The sequence below is a fragment of the Melanotaenia boesemani genome, chromosome 7 (genome assembly GCF_017639745.1).
Source record: "Melanotaenia boesemani isolate fMelBoe1 chromosome 7, fMelBoe1.pri, whole genome shotgun sequence".
Classification (NCBI taxonomy): domain Eukaryota; kingdom Metazoa; phylum Chordata; class Actinopteri; order Atheriniformes; family Melanotaeniidae; genus Melanotaenia; species Melanotaenia boesemani.
The window spans coordinates 20979414-20995554 of NC_055688.1; the positions used below are offsets into that span (position 1 = coordinate 20979414).

A 16141-nucleotide genomic window follows, 5' to 3' on the forward strand; every position below is an offset into this window, starting at 1 on the left:
TTTGTGATCGACAGAGCAAGCAGCGGCACCGAGCTCTGGCTGGGAAAAAGGGGGGAGCTGTTATCAACGAAGCCAAATGTAAAGCAACTATTGCTTTAGAGTTAAACTTATAACGACTGCTGATATTTTTTGGCACGGTGGCATTTATTGGATGATTAATTAACTCCTCAAACGTGGAAAGGGACTTCAAACACTTAAAAAATAGTTTATGTTATCATCTAAACAACGCCAGCCATACAACAATATGTCTTTTTTTAAATCTCTGTTTCTTATTTTCTTTGTTTCTATTTGCTTATTTTTTAAATTTTTTTAGTGAGTATGTGTATATCTTTGGTATTTTATATTCGCGTGACCTGACGAGAGCAACACGTTGTGCCTTTCCCCCCTATAAAGTAACTTTTTAGAAGAAGATTATATACAACTTTATAGACCTAAAGACATTCTGGCCAAATGTTTTTCCCCCTAAAATATAAATCACTAGCCCTCACACCATTTCCTTGTCTTTATTTTTTCCCTTTTTTTTTCCTCGTGTATCTAATTTAATTTAGTTTAATTTACCAAATAAATTTAACCATCACTCTAGTTTATAAATTAAATTGAAATATTTACAGATATTAATTTTAATTGGATAAAAAGACATTTGCATGCAAACGATTAGTTTAAGTCAAGATTTTCTTTCCATTTAAAAGCCAGGCTCAGTTTAAAAAGCCAGTGATTCCAGTGATTGATTTGAGCACAGCCGTAATGCAACGTGATGAAATTTCAGCAGGTTATTCTGTAGGACTGCGGTAAGTATAATTTGGTTATTTAGTCATCTATGCTGGGATTACCTCATTGGGCGTTTGGAAAGCTCATTGGTTATAACATAATCTACCTCGCACAGAGCATGCGCATCACCTTTTTAAATTTGAGAATATTTTAGTGTTCATACCTCTCTAGCAGTAGGCCCACATTGCTGGAAAAGAGCAGAGCATAACCATCAGCCTACATGGTAAACATCTGACATTTATATGTTTATTCTAACTAGAGGTGGTAGAATCAGCAACATGGAGGTTATTTAGCTTCTAAGTTTGTTAAAAGGCATGGAGGTTTGTTGATTAGTTTTTTTATATATATGAACAAAGTGGCCTCTAAGAACTTTATTTATTTATTTTAAATATTTCTATTTCATCTTTTCTCTGGCAGCAAAGTTGAGCAATTTCTTTAGTCCATGTTGTGTGGCCTGTAGCTCACACTCTGCTTTGCTGGCTCAAGAAATGGTGCTACAAGTTTGTGGACTTGATGTTAACTCCATAATGACCAGACAAAAGTGAAATAAACTGCCTTCATAAACAAGACCATAGCCTATTATGACTAAAATTATTCTAAACTATTATGAATAAAATTATGAAATGCATTTATGTCACTGTATGTGTTTTTTTATTTTAAAAACAGAAAATATACAGTGTCCCGAAGGCAGTTACACAAGAAATACTGTGATTTTATTTCTTTAAATGGTCATTAAGATAAATAAAATAGTATGATTTACCATTAATTAAAGCGGCACCTCAAACCACACAAAGTACATGCTCCCCAACTTAATTAGAAAATTATTATTATTTTCTGAATGGGATCCATTCTTTGTTTTGCTTTTTTTACTCCCAAAAATTCTTCGGTGCACACGGAGGCAGAAAGGATCAAGTTCTGGTCACTTGAACCATTGTCTTGTACAGATTTAATTTTCTCAAAATATTTTCAGTAATTCAGCTAATGCTTTTCTACGCGATTCTATACTTCCAAAATGTTGCGGGTTCAGATAGCATTTTTTATTTTCTGTATTGTATTTTAAAACACACATGCAGCCTTGTAGAAGTCAGTTTTCTGTGCAGTGTAGCAGCTGAAGACGACTAATATCAAGACATTAACTGTTTTATATGGAATTTTCCAATGTAATGTCTGACTTTATGGCGCCGACACAAGAAGTGTTATTTGCACTCTGTGTATTTGTGTTTTCCTGTTGGAGAAATATTTTATCATTGATTATTTGCCTCATTCTCAACAGTTAACACTGCAGTAATATTTAGAACAATGTATATACATTCATAAATTATATGTCAGTTGGGCCTTGAGTGACTGCACTTGGAATTTGCCTTCATGTGGCTGATGGAGAGAGCTAATTGACTTCTTGCTGTGATTTACTGGAGCATCTGTCCCCAAATGGACCCATCCCAAACCTGTTAATTCATCTAAATTTCATAAAGTGATGGCAAGACTGTGCACTGCCATCCCTCATCAATTGTAATACCTCATCAGACTCCACACTGGTGCATGCAACTGTGTAAACATACACAATTTGTGCCAAACATGACAAAAGATTAGACATTTAAATTTAGAGTTTGAGGAAATAATTTTGCCCTCTCTTAATTGTTTTTTTTTTCTTCTTCTTCTTTCAAGATCCTATGGCCATGGCAATAATCGGCAAGCATAAGTTCTGGTGATTCTTGGAATGTGAGTAGCTTGTTTCAAATAAGCATGTATGTAAACTTATATATTTCTATGTTTGTTGTGGCTGCGTAAATAGTATTAAGTTCTAAAAGCACTGCACTTATCACCTTCTGAGGTTAAGGTATATGTGCTGTGTATGTTGATTTTTAGGCCACTGTGCTGCAGGGTGTTGTACTTCAGGTCTGATCTTTTATCTGACATTTGACTTGAATTCCATGTTTGTCTGTGCATGACATGTTTGGGATTAGTTTGGTGCATAGTAAGAGTGCCCAAGATCTTGTGGGTGCTAGTTGTGTTCCCTGACATGAATGTTTTGATTGCTGAGAGTGATCATTTCTGTCCAGCTGTCACTGGGATTTTGTCTAAATTCTCAAAGAACCAATATAAATGACCACACTCGTGACACTACAGAGCCTGAAGACATATCCAATGTTAAATTGAGAGAAAAAAAAAGTTAAGCTATAAATATATCATCTTAAGGTGTGTACAGCCTAAGAATCTCCACATTAAAAATGATAGGTTTTCATGAGATTTGCGTGTTTTAATAAAAATCACAGACAGGCTGTAACAATTCTTAGTCCTCCGCAAATAAAATAACAAAAAACAAACAAAAAAAACAAAAAAAAACAAAACAAAACAAAACAAAAAAACAAAAACAAAACAAAACAACTTGTTAATAGGTCTTTGCTGTTATTTTCCTAATTTGGTTATCACTTGAAAATAGCTTCTAAATCCTGCCTTTAATCCCATGAAATTCAAATTTCGTTAAATCTATTTTGGAAATTTAAAAAACAAATTTTTACTGATTAAAATCAGTAATTCATTTTGGTTGATTTTTAAATGCATCTTTGTTTGCATTTATTAATTATTTTTCCTAAACTTCTCAACAAATAAGCAAACTAATCATAATCATCAGACCAAAATCTTATTAAACCATACACACATTTTTGGTTCATTTAAACATTTAAGCACACTTAAGTATCATTGTCATAAAATGGTTTAACCCCTTCAGCAGTATCTAAAATATCCCAATTTAATGAGCGGGTGTTAAAAATAGTAGGCTACCCACACTTGCTAACTCTTAATGCAAACGTGAACCTAAACAACCTCATATCAGCGTATCTAAAACCATAATAGAGCAGTTTTTTCTAATATTCCCATTTTTCTTCTGTAGCAGAGGAAGACATTGGGTCATCAAGTCTGTCAGTCCTTTTTACGAAGTGCACAACAGAATAGAAACTTAATTTATTGGCCTTATTGGCCTGACCTCAATCAATTTCGGAACTACATTGGGTTAAAGGTTGACAAACCTCAGCGTCCATTACAATTATGACAGAATAAGGCCAGTTCTTGCCCTGTGTACTATTTTGTAGTAGTACTTAATGTCAATTGGGCTCCTCTTTGTGTATCCCTATAGAACAAGTGACGTCAGCATAACAAAGTGGAAATTTATTATTTTTTACTTCCCCTTTTTGTTTTCTTTTTTCATTTTCGAAGAAAAAGTAAAGAAGTAAGAAGAAGAAGAAGAAGAAAAAAAACTCCTCCAGCAACAGTCTCTGGAAATAAGGCGGTTTCACCTTAAACCCACATAAGCTGTAGCCCGGAGCCTACGGCACGGCGCGTAGATTTAAATAAAAGTAACAGATGAAAGAATCTGACTAAACTGGTCATGGTGGAGGAAAGTGCAATGATCGCGCCTGAACCACGTCAAAGTGAGCTGACGTGCAGAAACATGGGCTCCACTGGAGCAGCTGAGCTCCGTGTCCTCACAGCACCCCAAGTAAAAAAAAAAAAAAAAAAAAAAAAAAAAAAAAATATATATATATATATATATATATATATATATTTACGACTTTCTTACAATAGCCGGACACACTGTTTCTTGTCAAGTTTCACACGATGTACATTTTGCATAACATCTTTTTACATCTTGTCAGCCCGCAGGACGTTTGGAATAGTTTTTGGAATCATTTATTAATTTATTAAAGGAGTTAATGAGAAATGAGCTATATTTCCTGAAACAGTTCGGCTCTGAGGTATAAACAGTATATCTTGCTTTGTTTTTTTTCATATGACACATTTAGAAAAAAAATCTGTCTTTATTAAACTTTTTTTTCCCCAGAGAAATAATTAAGAAAATCTGTTCCTGTATGTCATAGCCTACTTGTTGCTTTATGAAAGTATTTTCTGAGCACTTGAGATTTTCAGAATTCCATGCCCCATTGAAAATGTACAACAAATTAAATTTAATAATTGCATTTTGCCTATAAGCCCAGTAATGTTTTATATATAAAAATGCTTTGAACTTTGTATTGACATATATTAATTTAATATAAAAATAGGGCAAAATCATTTTAGAATTGTAAATGATCTCAAAACAAGAATTCATTGCTAGATGTAACTTTTTATGTTTTCAAAGTTGCATTCCACTCATAATTCAGCGTCTTGACAATAATTGGCCTGGACAAGCACAAGGGACAGTCTCTATTATTCTTGCAAAGCAGGGGTAGTTGTTTTGGCAAGATTACTGCGAAATAAAAGGCGGTGAAGTCTGTGATTGTGTTATGAGTTGTTCATGTCTGCATCTAATCATTTTCTTCTAGCAGATGATCAGCATTAGACATTAACCTGCACATTTCTTTTCTTAAGCTGAGATTTGGAGAAGGAGGTCTTATGAGAAGGCGCCTGAAGTTAAAGAGGCAGCAATATTAGGGAGTAGAATCGCGGCACATTTCAAAGCATTTTCTCTGCGATATTTGAAAACGGAGTCGTGCAGTGAATGCCTGCGTGTCCCTTTTAAAACAAACCCAGCTCCTGTCAATCACAGCGCATTCCAACCAATCCCAAAGCTCCCTTTTTAAAAGCAGGTTTGCCTGCTGTGCTTTTATATTGCACCATGGCCTGTTTCGAAGCATTTTTACTACCACGGTTATTGCCACAAATCAAGAGGGCAAAGTGAGCGGCATGGGACTCACACCAACTTTAACGAAATTGAGTCTGCTTCCTACTTCTGCGAAGTTCACGGCCAAGAATTTCACATACAGATGCTAAACAACAAGGAAAATGGGAACAGAACTTCTGGGTGTATCCTGAGTGCTGAATTGGTTGATTTTGCAAACTCACAGCCAAACTCACAACAAAACATGACAAGCCTTTCGAGGTTTAGTGGCTGCCCTCTCTCTTGCGTCAACCCCGGGGAGAGCAATACTGAACCCAGCGTGGTGCTGCCACCTTTGGCAGGAGAGCACATGGGACACCCCACTGGCAGTTCCTTAAAACTCTGCCCCTCGCACAATTTGCGAGACTACCCCGAGACGAGGTCCAGTGCATATGTTGACCATTCGATTCCCAGTTTCTCAGACTCTGGATACCCCAGCCACCGGTTAGAGCACAGCCCTAGGGGCATTATCATTGGAGCCAATCTTTCTGGAGCCGGCATGCCACCCGTCACTGATCAACTGGCATCAAGAGCTAACCAACATGGCGGGATTGGAAGGTATCGTGACTTTGCTGGCTGCAGAGACAACAGAAGCCATACTTTCTTCACAAGTTATCAGGAGCAGGCCCATGCTTCTACCGACACTTCTCGAGACCTCGGCAGCCAGATGATGTTGGGTCTACCTGGCGACCTTCTCACCCGGACTCACCCTTACGGCCAAACCATCAGCCCCAAGGGAAACAGCCAGCAAATAGTTACACAATTCCTGGGTCTGTACAAACCCCTGAACATGGCGATTCAGCGTGGAGGCGACGCGTTCCTCAGGTGCTCTAAACAAACAGTAAAGCATGAGCTGGTGTGCAAATGGACTGACGACCAAGAGGGGGCTGGGAAGCTGCCTTGCTCCAGAGCCTTCGGGACCATGTATGAACTTGTCACCCATGTGACAGTGGAGCATGTCGGAGGACCAGAACACTCTGAATACGTGTGTCACTGGGAGAATTGTGCGAGAGACAGGAAGCCTTTCAAAGCCAAATATAAGCTGGTAAACCACGTCAGAGTCCACACAGGGGAAAAGCCATTTCCCTGCCCATTTCACGGTTGCGAGAAAGTTTTTGCAAGATCAGAGAATCTGAAGATCCACAAAAGGACTCATACAGGTTAGTTCATAATCGTAATATAACATTTAATAATAATAATAATAATAATAATAATAATAATAATAATAATAATAATAATACATTAGTGAACATTTTTTTAAACTGCGTGGACCTTTAAAACAAATTCAACATGCATTATTATTATTATTATTATTATTATTATTATTATTATTATTATTATTATTATTATTTTTATTATTATTATTATTATTATTAGTGTTGTTGTTGCATCATAATGTTTTTGTATGTTTTCTGCCCATATTTATATCCAGATTTTGGGTGAATGCCTTTTCATGCTGCTTTTGCTGCGTCCCGTTATTTAATGGGTCTGCAGGAGTAAAAACGTGTAGACGTGCAGGAACCATAGATGAGAAGTATCAAGACAGCTGCTAACGACTTGTAGTCAGCAGGCCTGGTGCTTTGGGTGCCTCCCTCATCTCATTCAGTAAAATTATTAAATAAATGTCGGGACACCGGGGAGTTGTGACGTAGCCGTTACGCTGCCTCAGCCTCCCAGGGAGTCGTCTCCTGTGATCAGGAGCTCTTACAGCACATCATACTGTGATCCAGTCATGATGATGTAGTAGGGAGTAAAAAAGTTGAGTAAAGGGATTACTTTGGATATAAACAAACTGATAACTTTTTTAAAAAAGGGAGATGAATTATTTCACTGCCTTTTTTCCCCCCACATTGGGCCTTCATCACGTTTACATGTTACATGTAACGAAACACTGTGAAATTGTGTCATTTTGTGTTAGAAAAAGGACAAATGAACAAATAGTAAAAAGGGTTTACTTGAGTCCAGTATCCAGGTTACGTGCATTGAGCTCCGATAGGCAATATTGTTTTAGAAGATCACTTAACATCTTGTTTTCTATAAATCTTCCCATGCTTAACAAGCAATTTTAAAGCAATTGTTGCCGTTGTCGCGGGTTAATGTGTTTAGCGAGATTATTGTTGATTAAAACAGATAAACAGCTCACTTGTTGAGGATTGCATCAAAGTTCCAACAACTAGTTTGAGCTTTATTTCAATGGCTCAGAATTATTTGTTTTACAGATTAATAACAATCTGTCTTAAAAGGTTGACATTAATATATATATATATATATATATATAATGTGTGTGTGTGTGTGCGATTAGGCCCGACAGACGTCTCTGCTGTGAAAGAGTAAACCTACCTACTTCTCAGTTTTAGAGTTTCATGTGATGTAAAATAACCATGTGGCGTGTACACTCATGACGCATCAAAAGTACTTGATATGGCAGGACAGAATATGCATAGGATTGCAAGAACTCGTAACTCGCCGTCATTTTTCTCTTTGCTCGTTTAGGTGAAAAACCTTTTAAATGTGAGTTCGAGGGCTGCAACCGGAGATTTGCGAACAGCAGCGACAGAAAGAAGCATTCTCACGTGCACTCCAGCGATAAACCCTACATGTGCAAGGTCAGGGGCTGCGACAAGTGCTACACCCATCCAAGCTCCCTGCGAAAGCATATGAAGCTCCACTGCAACAAGACCAACGTCACCAAAAGCGGCGACGGGCGTCCTGATGAGGAAGGTCACGTCGCAGAGGGCAGGTCTGGAACCCAGATCAGCCTCCCACAGCCACCCAGTTCGACTCAAGATGTCCCCCTTTCCCCTGAGAGTCGAGACGAGTCGACCCCGAGGTCACGTTTCCATCACACGTTTGACAGCAGTTTGGACTACTCCACACACAGGTCACAGACCCTCTTGGACCCTTTGTTGCTACAAAGAGGCAGTTACAGGTCCCAATCCTCCCAGTATCCCTGCGGCCAGACAGGTCACACTTTTGCCCAGAGCTCGCGGACTTTCTCCTCCACCTCTCCCTTTCAGAAAAGTATTGTTAATGGATGGTACACATGCCACAGCGGCGTGGATTCATTCCCACCAAAGCAGTGTAATAACATATCGTCCCTCTGAGATCCAGATGGGGCACATGGGCAGCTTTAAAAAAATGTGTGTGTCCCTATTTTCATGTTGTATCATATAACTTTCTCTGTACTTTTGTGAATGTTGTATCAAATATTTTTAAAACGTTCTCAGTCATCCTATGGCTTTTGTAGGTGTTGTGAGGCCTGTTTGGTTGCCTCCTGCTTGTAGCCTGTACATCTCCAATGCGCCACAGGAGAGGTTACAAAGTGTATATGCTCAGTTGTTTACCGTGTTGCGTAATTGTTGTTGAAGACAGACAATATTGACAATATTGTTTATATATATATATATCTATATATATATACATATATATAGATATATACACACACATGCATATATACATATATATGTATGGAAATCTTTTTCTGCCTATTGAGTTTTGTGAGGGTAGAAGCTTTTATTGGAAAATGAGTAATAATAATTATAATAATTTTTAAAAAGAAGTCTTGCTGAATGTATGCCCTTACTGTAGGGATCTTTGTTGAATGTAAACTAGGTGTAATGTATGTCGGGATGAATAGAAATGTTATTCATGACTTATGTATGTCGCAAGATGAATAATTATCTGGAAGATCTTTTCTTCAGTTAAAATTTGAGCTCTAACAAGCCTGCTTGGTGGGGCCTGGAGCATGATTTGACTGTAATTAAAATACCAGCAGGTTCGTAGTTTTTTTTTTCTTTTTTTCTTTTCTTCTTCCTCTGATTAAGTTCAACACTCCCCCATTTTCATTAAAGATTCCTACTCTTGTATTCTTAATATATGTTTATTTCATATTTCTGTGCAAAGTAAGACCAATGTGAGTGTAAACCACAGTGTTCGTGTTAATGGTTAATCGTTTAATTAGAATACAATTTCACTGTACATAAGCCTACTGTATAATTAATTATGTACCCTATATTTTATTAAAGTGTCTATATTCTCTTTGATCAGACATGTGTGGTTAACCCTCATCAACTCATTTTTCTTCATTGACTCAAACTTTATTCCTGCTTGAAAAAAAAAAAAAAAAACAGTCCACGCCTTTGCAGGTTTGCAATTCTCTTCAAACCATTGGCCCACCGCCTGCTCACAGCCTGCTCTCCCACAGAGACCATCTATATTGTATATTATAGGGATCTGCGGAAATTTTCACAGGAAAGGACTACAACTTTATTAGTTAAAATCTGTTTCAAATAACAAAAGGATGTTTCTAAATTTTATTTTCTTGTCTGTGCAATGAATGCTTGGTTTGTTTTTGTAGGTGTCCTTTAGGCACGTGCCTTCTTCTAATAATACCATCACTTTTTATTCTCATTTTTCCTTAAAGACATATTTTTTTTTTCGTTATTTTATAAATCAACAGATAATTGATTCATCCCCCTATATTAAACCCTTTTTTCCTTTTTTCTCTCATGTTCTCTGCACACATGCACTCACGTCCTAAAACACTGGAGGCCAACTGGCTGCAAACACAAAAATGATCTTAAGTTGTTAATATCCAGAAATCAAACAATATAAAGCAACAACTTCCTTATTATTCACATACTTGTTTAAGCTATGCACTAAACAAGAAAAAATGATTGGATATCACATTCAGAAAATTTTGAGCTCTGACTTTGATTTATTAGTTCTTTTTTTTCTGTTCATCGCTTTTCTTATGGAAGAAACATGTTCACAGACATTGTTCATATTGACAGAAGTTGGAAAAGTTTGAGGATAAACAAAAGCTTAAAAACAGAGACATTGGTTTTCCTTTGGATGCACACACTGCCTATATTAAAAATGTCTGATTCTTTCACAATTTCACCAACACATTTGTTCACCCTTTGCTTAGCTTTTGTAGCTTCTCTAATTCAACTGTCAACAAACACCTCATTATTTCACAAGAATAAGGCGAGGAGATATCTCTTCGATCCTGTCTTTTCTCAGTAGAACTTAAATTTAGTTACACTCTAATCTTGGTGCAGAATATAAACTCATCTTCAGCTACTGGCTGTTGTTCTGCCTGTTCTTAGTTTACACTCTCTGTTGAAACTACACATCTGTCTAAAAATGTCACAAAGAGAGAGTGATTTGAAGCTCAGAAGCCAGGCTGATTTACAGTAATGGTGTGTGACTAAAGGCGATGCGCAGAGTGACAGTTCATCTTTGTCCTTCTGCAAGATATTGCATTAGATTCAATATTGTAAAAGATCAGATGGGTTTCATTAATCTCAGTCAAAAATGAAAAAAAAAAAAAAAAAGCCGTTAAAATGAGCTTCATTCTTTGCAACTTTGTATAAAAGTACAGTAAAAAACGGGATTGGTAATTAAACTTTATATATATATATATATATATATATAGAAATATAATTTTTTTTAACAGTTTACCTGACAGCTACCGTGTGAGTTATAATGTGCAGTTGGTCATGAAAATGTATGGAATTAATGGTCCATGGCTGCATTATTGACCTGCTCTTATTCAAACATTATTTTTAAGACAAAAGAAGTAGCAACAACCCCATTTGACTTCTATATAATGTAAAAAGAGAGCATTAAACTCTCTTAGTTTTTACATTTCTGGGTGAAACAGAATAAAGTAAATACTGTGTATGTATCTGGAGATGCAGTCTGTGAATAAGTTGTTTATGCATTCTGTGTGCTGTGTATGATGCCCGAAATACACATGGGGATACATCTGTTGGGGAAGTTAGATATTTTTGATGATGCATTTTGCAATTCCCTGTTGAATCTAAGTGCTGTTAATTTTCACTCCTAACTTTCCATCAAGAGTTTTTGTGGGAATCATCCTCATGTTACAGAATTTCTTATTTAACACGACACCAAGTGGTTTAAACTTTTTGTTTCTGTTCATTAGTAGGGACTTGATGATAAAAAGTAATATTTATGTAGCTGAAGTTTTCATAATCTGGCCTATGATCATTTCAAAAAGTTGGTTTAAATTATTTATATTGTGAAGTGCTACTGTCTTCAGAGAAATTGAGGCAAAGTTGGTGAGCTTTGATCAGTGTACTTTAATGATAACTGAAATTCATGAGGTCACTCTGTCTTGTCTTTAGGTGTTGCAGTGGTATTAGGTTTTTTTTAAGTAATCTTGAAGACTTCCTGCATCTTAGTCTTATTGCTATTTTTCTAAACCCAAACTATTGTATGCACTGTCAAATTTCCTCCTGTTTCTCATCAGAAAACATAATAGAGGCGATCAAACATTGCTTTGAATTCACACATTTTTGTATTTGTATAAGCGAAACAGCTCTACGGTTGTGTGGGGATGTGTATAAACCCAAACGGCAACGATCTAAACTGTAAATTTCAACTGTACTATGTAACCCTTGCGGCAAAGATTCTGACCTAGTGATGGTAGTATTATAAAAAACTGAGCTCTGCCACACCCTTCCCCTATAGTAATAATGACTGGTTAGACCTCCACTTCCCAGTTTGTCACTTGTGTGCCGCCATCTTTACTTTTGCGCTCTGCCTAGCAACAAGCGTAGGCACCATTTTGGACAGGGTATACATCAGGTTGATATAAATAAATCCGTTTCACCTTGGCATCCATCGAATTATCATCGTAGCTCCCTGTGCTGCTGTTGGGCTGTACTTTGGTAGATACCCAGCTGTGTACCAGAGGGTGGGCTGCTTTGTCACACCAGGTCTTTGCTGTTATGCATCATCATAACTATATATGACATCTGTGCAGCTCCCATACCTTTCCAAGTGTACATAGGCACTCATGTTCTGGCTGGAAAGGCTGTGTCAGCACTGACACTGACTGACCAAATATGGTTTTCATTGAATCCCTGGCTTTTTACCCCATTCCCCCGGGTTAAGTCAGTGATGCTGCTTTTACTTCCCAACTTGCTTATTTTTCATCAAGCCTTATTCGACCCCTCCCCCCATTTTTTAAAGATGCTCTTGTTTTTCTTTCTCATCTACCTCAATCTCTGCAGCTCCTGGCTATCCTCACCCTCAATGGTTTCTTGATTATGATCCCCTAATCTCTGCCATTGTGGTGTCATGGTAAGTAGGCATATTCTGCTAGATTCTCCCCTGACATGAATGTAGCTTCCCTCATAAATCTGCGTCCCCCCTCTTCATACAGTGCCCCTTTCTCTATGGAAAATTGCAACACCACATGGATGTGGATGCAGTTGCAGCTGCAGTGATGCTCTGTATTTTTCTCATTCTCTTTCCAGCTGATAAATGGGTACTACATAGAGGTTTGGCATCCCAGCATCAATGGAGAAAACAATGCATAATGAGACCGTTTGTAACAATCCATAGAAATTTGTTCTAAAGAAAAAGATTGAACAACAATAAAGACATTTATGCAAGAGACGATGCACTCCTATAGTGCCAGGATTGCATAGCTCAAACAAATTGTTTCTATCTAAGATCAGGTGACCTCCTTCATGTCAGTGTTAATTTGACAATTAATGAGCTTATATAAGACTGACATCAGAAGTAGAACTCTTATGTAAGACAATGCAATCTTTACGATTATATTCACATGTTTAGAGAAATAGAGTCACAGCTCTGTGCTCTTATGATTTAACCAGACCAATCCTTTAAATTTCTCTGTCATCTTCATCTGCACAGCAGTTTTCTGATTTCTGTGGTGCCAACCCCCTGTGTAGTCCAGCCTGCACCAGGGCTTATTAAACTAGGCTCCTTTTTACTCGTCTCAATGGTCGCTCCTCTGTCAACTTAAACCTAAGCCCCCAAAATGCTCAGCTCTCTGACTATTGTTGCAGAATTTCCCAAAAATTGGTGTAACTGACTAGAGTTTGACTGAATAGCAAACATGCATGGAGAGAGAGGCCCTGCCCACCCTCATGTCTAATGCATGCTTGTCTTTTGATGCAATGCAATGTATCCCTGTGGATAGTTCTTAAAAAGATGTTCTTTTTTATTTTGTCATTTATAATCCATGGCCTTTATAACCGATATTCTGACAGTTTCTGATGTGCCAGATTTTGAGATACTTTCATGGTCTCTCATTAGCTAGTAAGCTCAAGAGGTGATCACATGACTGATAACAGTAACTTTAACCAAAGACTGAAAAACAGACTGGAAGAAGTAGTATTGTTATTTTCTTTAACATTTTGGCTGCAGAATTTTTTGCTGCCTGACATAATAAAAAAAGGCAATAAATAATGAAAAAAAACACATCTTTAAAAATATATACTTTCAACATTTTTTTGGGAGATATAGTGGGTTGTGTGAGGTGAGCAGACCTTTGAAGATCTTTCAAGTCATGCAAGCTGCAAGGCTTTGAGATGCCCTGCCATCCTTTTCAGGGAATGACCATAACTTTGGTCCCCTTGCTTCTAATCTCTCTTCCAGACCCTTGTCAACAGATATCAACCAGTCTGAGCCTTAATGTCCTCCACTTGCTAGCAAGGGCAGCTGGTAGCTTTCATGTATGTGAAGAGCCATATGAATATGCCTAAATCTGTGTATTTGAGCAAGAATTGATGCTTTTATTTTCATCTGTTTTTCTGAACAGTTCTACACCATTTGATCTTTGAGAAATGATCAGTTACATTTAGAGCCAGTGTATAATGATTCATATTGTACAGAATGTATTTGAAGTGTTTGTTAGAAATTGTTACAAAGGCTTTGATCATCCTTCCTAAAGAGCACCCGGCCTTAGGTTTGTACAAAAATATGCAAAGATATCCTAAACGGCTGTTGTCTTTGCCGTCTCTCAAAACTATCACCTTTTATTAGCAACAACTCAGATCTTTTGTGAGACTTTTTGTGTGATTTCTAAATTCTCTGTTGTTTGAGGCTGAACTTAAAAAAGGGATCACATTGATCATGGTCCAGGATGTTTCAAAGCAGTGAGTAATTGTGAGTGATTAATTTTATCTGTTGCAGTATGCATTGCAAGGCAGCTGCGTAATCAAGCCTGTGAACTCAACATCTGACGGAAGGATTCTGTTTCTGATCACATCCTTATTGAAGTCCATCCATTTGCTCAACATGGATGTGTTGACACACTCATGCTTGCTCCTGCTGGTACGTTATAGTTAAATTAATATGTACTGGACATGATGATGTGTGTAGTTTTCATCCCAGTGTTTGGAGCACTAGTAGGATCCCACAAGGCCACAGTTTAGAGGGCTGTAAGTGAAGATACATGGCCATCTTGCTGTTAACCTTAAATGATACAACATCACCCCAGGCTCTAACTCTACGATGATGGATGTATGATGGTGGAGAATAAGGGGCTCCAGACAACCCAGGAATTCCCCTTGGGCCTTTTCAATTACTGTTAGACCAAGGTTTTCACTGTGATGATATGTTGAATTAAGGCTGTGACATTAATGGACTGGACAAATGTGATTAGGTGTGGTGCTGACCCTGAAGTACATGATGCAGATGGAAGTGCTGTCATGGCACTGAGGCAAGAGGAAGAAATGCAAGGTAACTTATTGTTACTTTATTGTTTAGATACGTCAGGAAAAAATGATCTTAAGAGACGAAAGTGACCTCTGAAGTAAAATAACTACTGATGGATACAATTTACCAGAAGACACATGCTAAGAGCTTTTTCAAGAGAGAAAGAGTAGTCATTGGTCCCTAACTTGTTATTGGGCATATGCAATCATAATTAAAAAACAAATGGTAGGATGCTGTGTGAAATGTAATTAAAACAGCATTTGCAGAACCTCATAAACCAAGATTCTTTTCACAGCACACCACCTAAAACACATCAAATGTTAAAAATGGGACATTTTACTATTTCAAGAACATTAGCTGATCTTGAATTTTGTGTAAAACAGCAAATGCAAGTGGTAGTAAAAAACAGTTGGATAAACAAGTTGCAACTAATTAAAGGTGTTTTCCAGGTTAATTTTTCACTATATTGCTTAAAATCCCCTTCACAATTCAATTGCAACCAATTAATTAAATGTTCTAACACAAAACAAACAAACAGAAAATAGTCACCTGTGGAATGGATAGGACTGAAAAAACACCACCCAATCATCAAAACGGACCTGTTCTAAAAGATTGGTTAGTTATATGTCTATCAAACTCATCTGCTATTTGTACCTCCCCCCTCAACCACTCTTTGCATGAATCGCATGCTCTCAGAAGCTTGGAATACTTGTAGAGGCAGCGAGGCGAGAGCCACAGCTAGGCTAGATTACGACATCAAAATACGATACACTCATAAACGTAAGGGACATTATGATGATGTCAAGTATTTTCTTTCCTGTGAACAAGCCATGAGGAAAATGTTAGCAAAGGTTAGCGAATCGATGCTGCCCAGTGCTCGTGAATCCTCAGGAATAAGCATTGCACATTTCTGCGCTTTGGAGGCATGGCTTTGAGAGGAAAGGGGTTTGGACTTTTGAATTGTATATTTTCTAAGGGTTTGACTCGATAAAAAATGTATCTAATTAATTACAGACTTTGTAATAAATTAATCTTGATTAATCACATTTTAATTGCATAACAATATTTGCCCCAAAAAGCAACAGATTTTTTAATTTAAATGGATTTTAATGGACGATTGAAACAAATAAAAGATATAGACATTAATACTGTGAACTCAAGCTCTAATAATGTCTGTGGGGGGGGGGTCAGTTGAAGTGGTGCTCATTGAGAAGA

The 16141-nt window shown here is 37.3% G+C and overlaps 1 protein-coding gene and 1 long non-coding RNA gene across 2 annotated transcripts in view; both read left to right on the forward strand.

Moving 5' to 3' along the window:
• The window catches only part of LOC121642624, a 94045-nt gene that overhangs the window by 49711 nt on the left and 28193 nt on the right, over positions 1–16141 (forward strand). The window contains exon 3 of the long non-coding RNA XR_006010929.1: positions 2434–2487. This is a non-coding gene — a long non-coding RNA (uncharacterized LOC121642624). The remainder of the gene's footprint in view (positions 1–2433; positions 2488–16141) is intronic.
• Positions 4815–9465, forward strand: zic6 (zic family member 6). The gene is made up of 2 exons (XM_041989398.1): positions 4815–6582; positions 7916–9465. The coding sequence occupies exons 1-2, from the start codon at positions 5529–5531 to the stop codon at positions 8524–8526; spliced, it is 1665 nt and encodes a 554-aa protein (XP_041845332.1). The 5' UTR covers positions 4815–5528; the 3' UTR covers positions 8527–9465.

What these genes read in the sequence shown, in the direction of transcription:
- zic6 (XM_041989398.1), top strand. Translation starts at nt 5,529, where the DNA reads ATGCTAAACAACAAGGAAAATGGGAACAGAACTTCTGGGTGTATCCTG. An exon ending in CCACAAAAGGACTCATACAG is followed by an intron (nt 6,583 to 7,915) that starts GTTAGTTCATAA and finishes TTGCTCGTTTAG; the next exon opens with GTGAAAAACCTTTTAAATGT.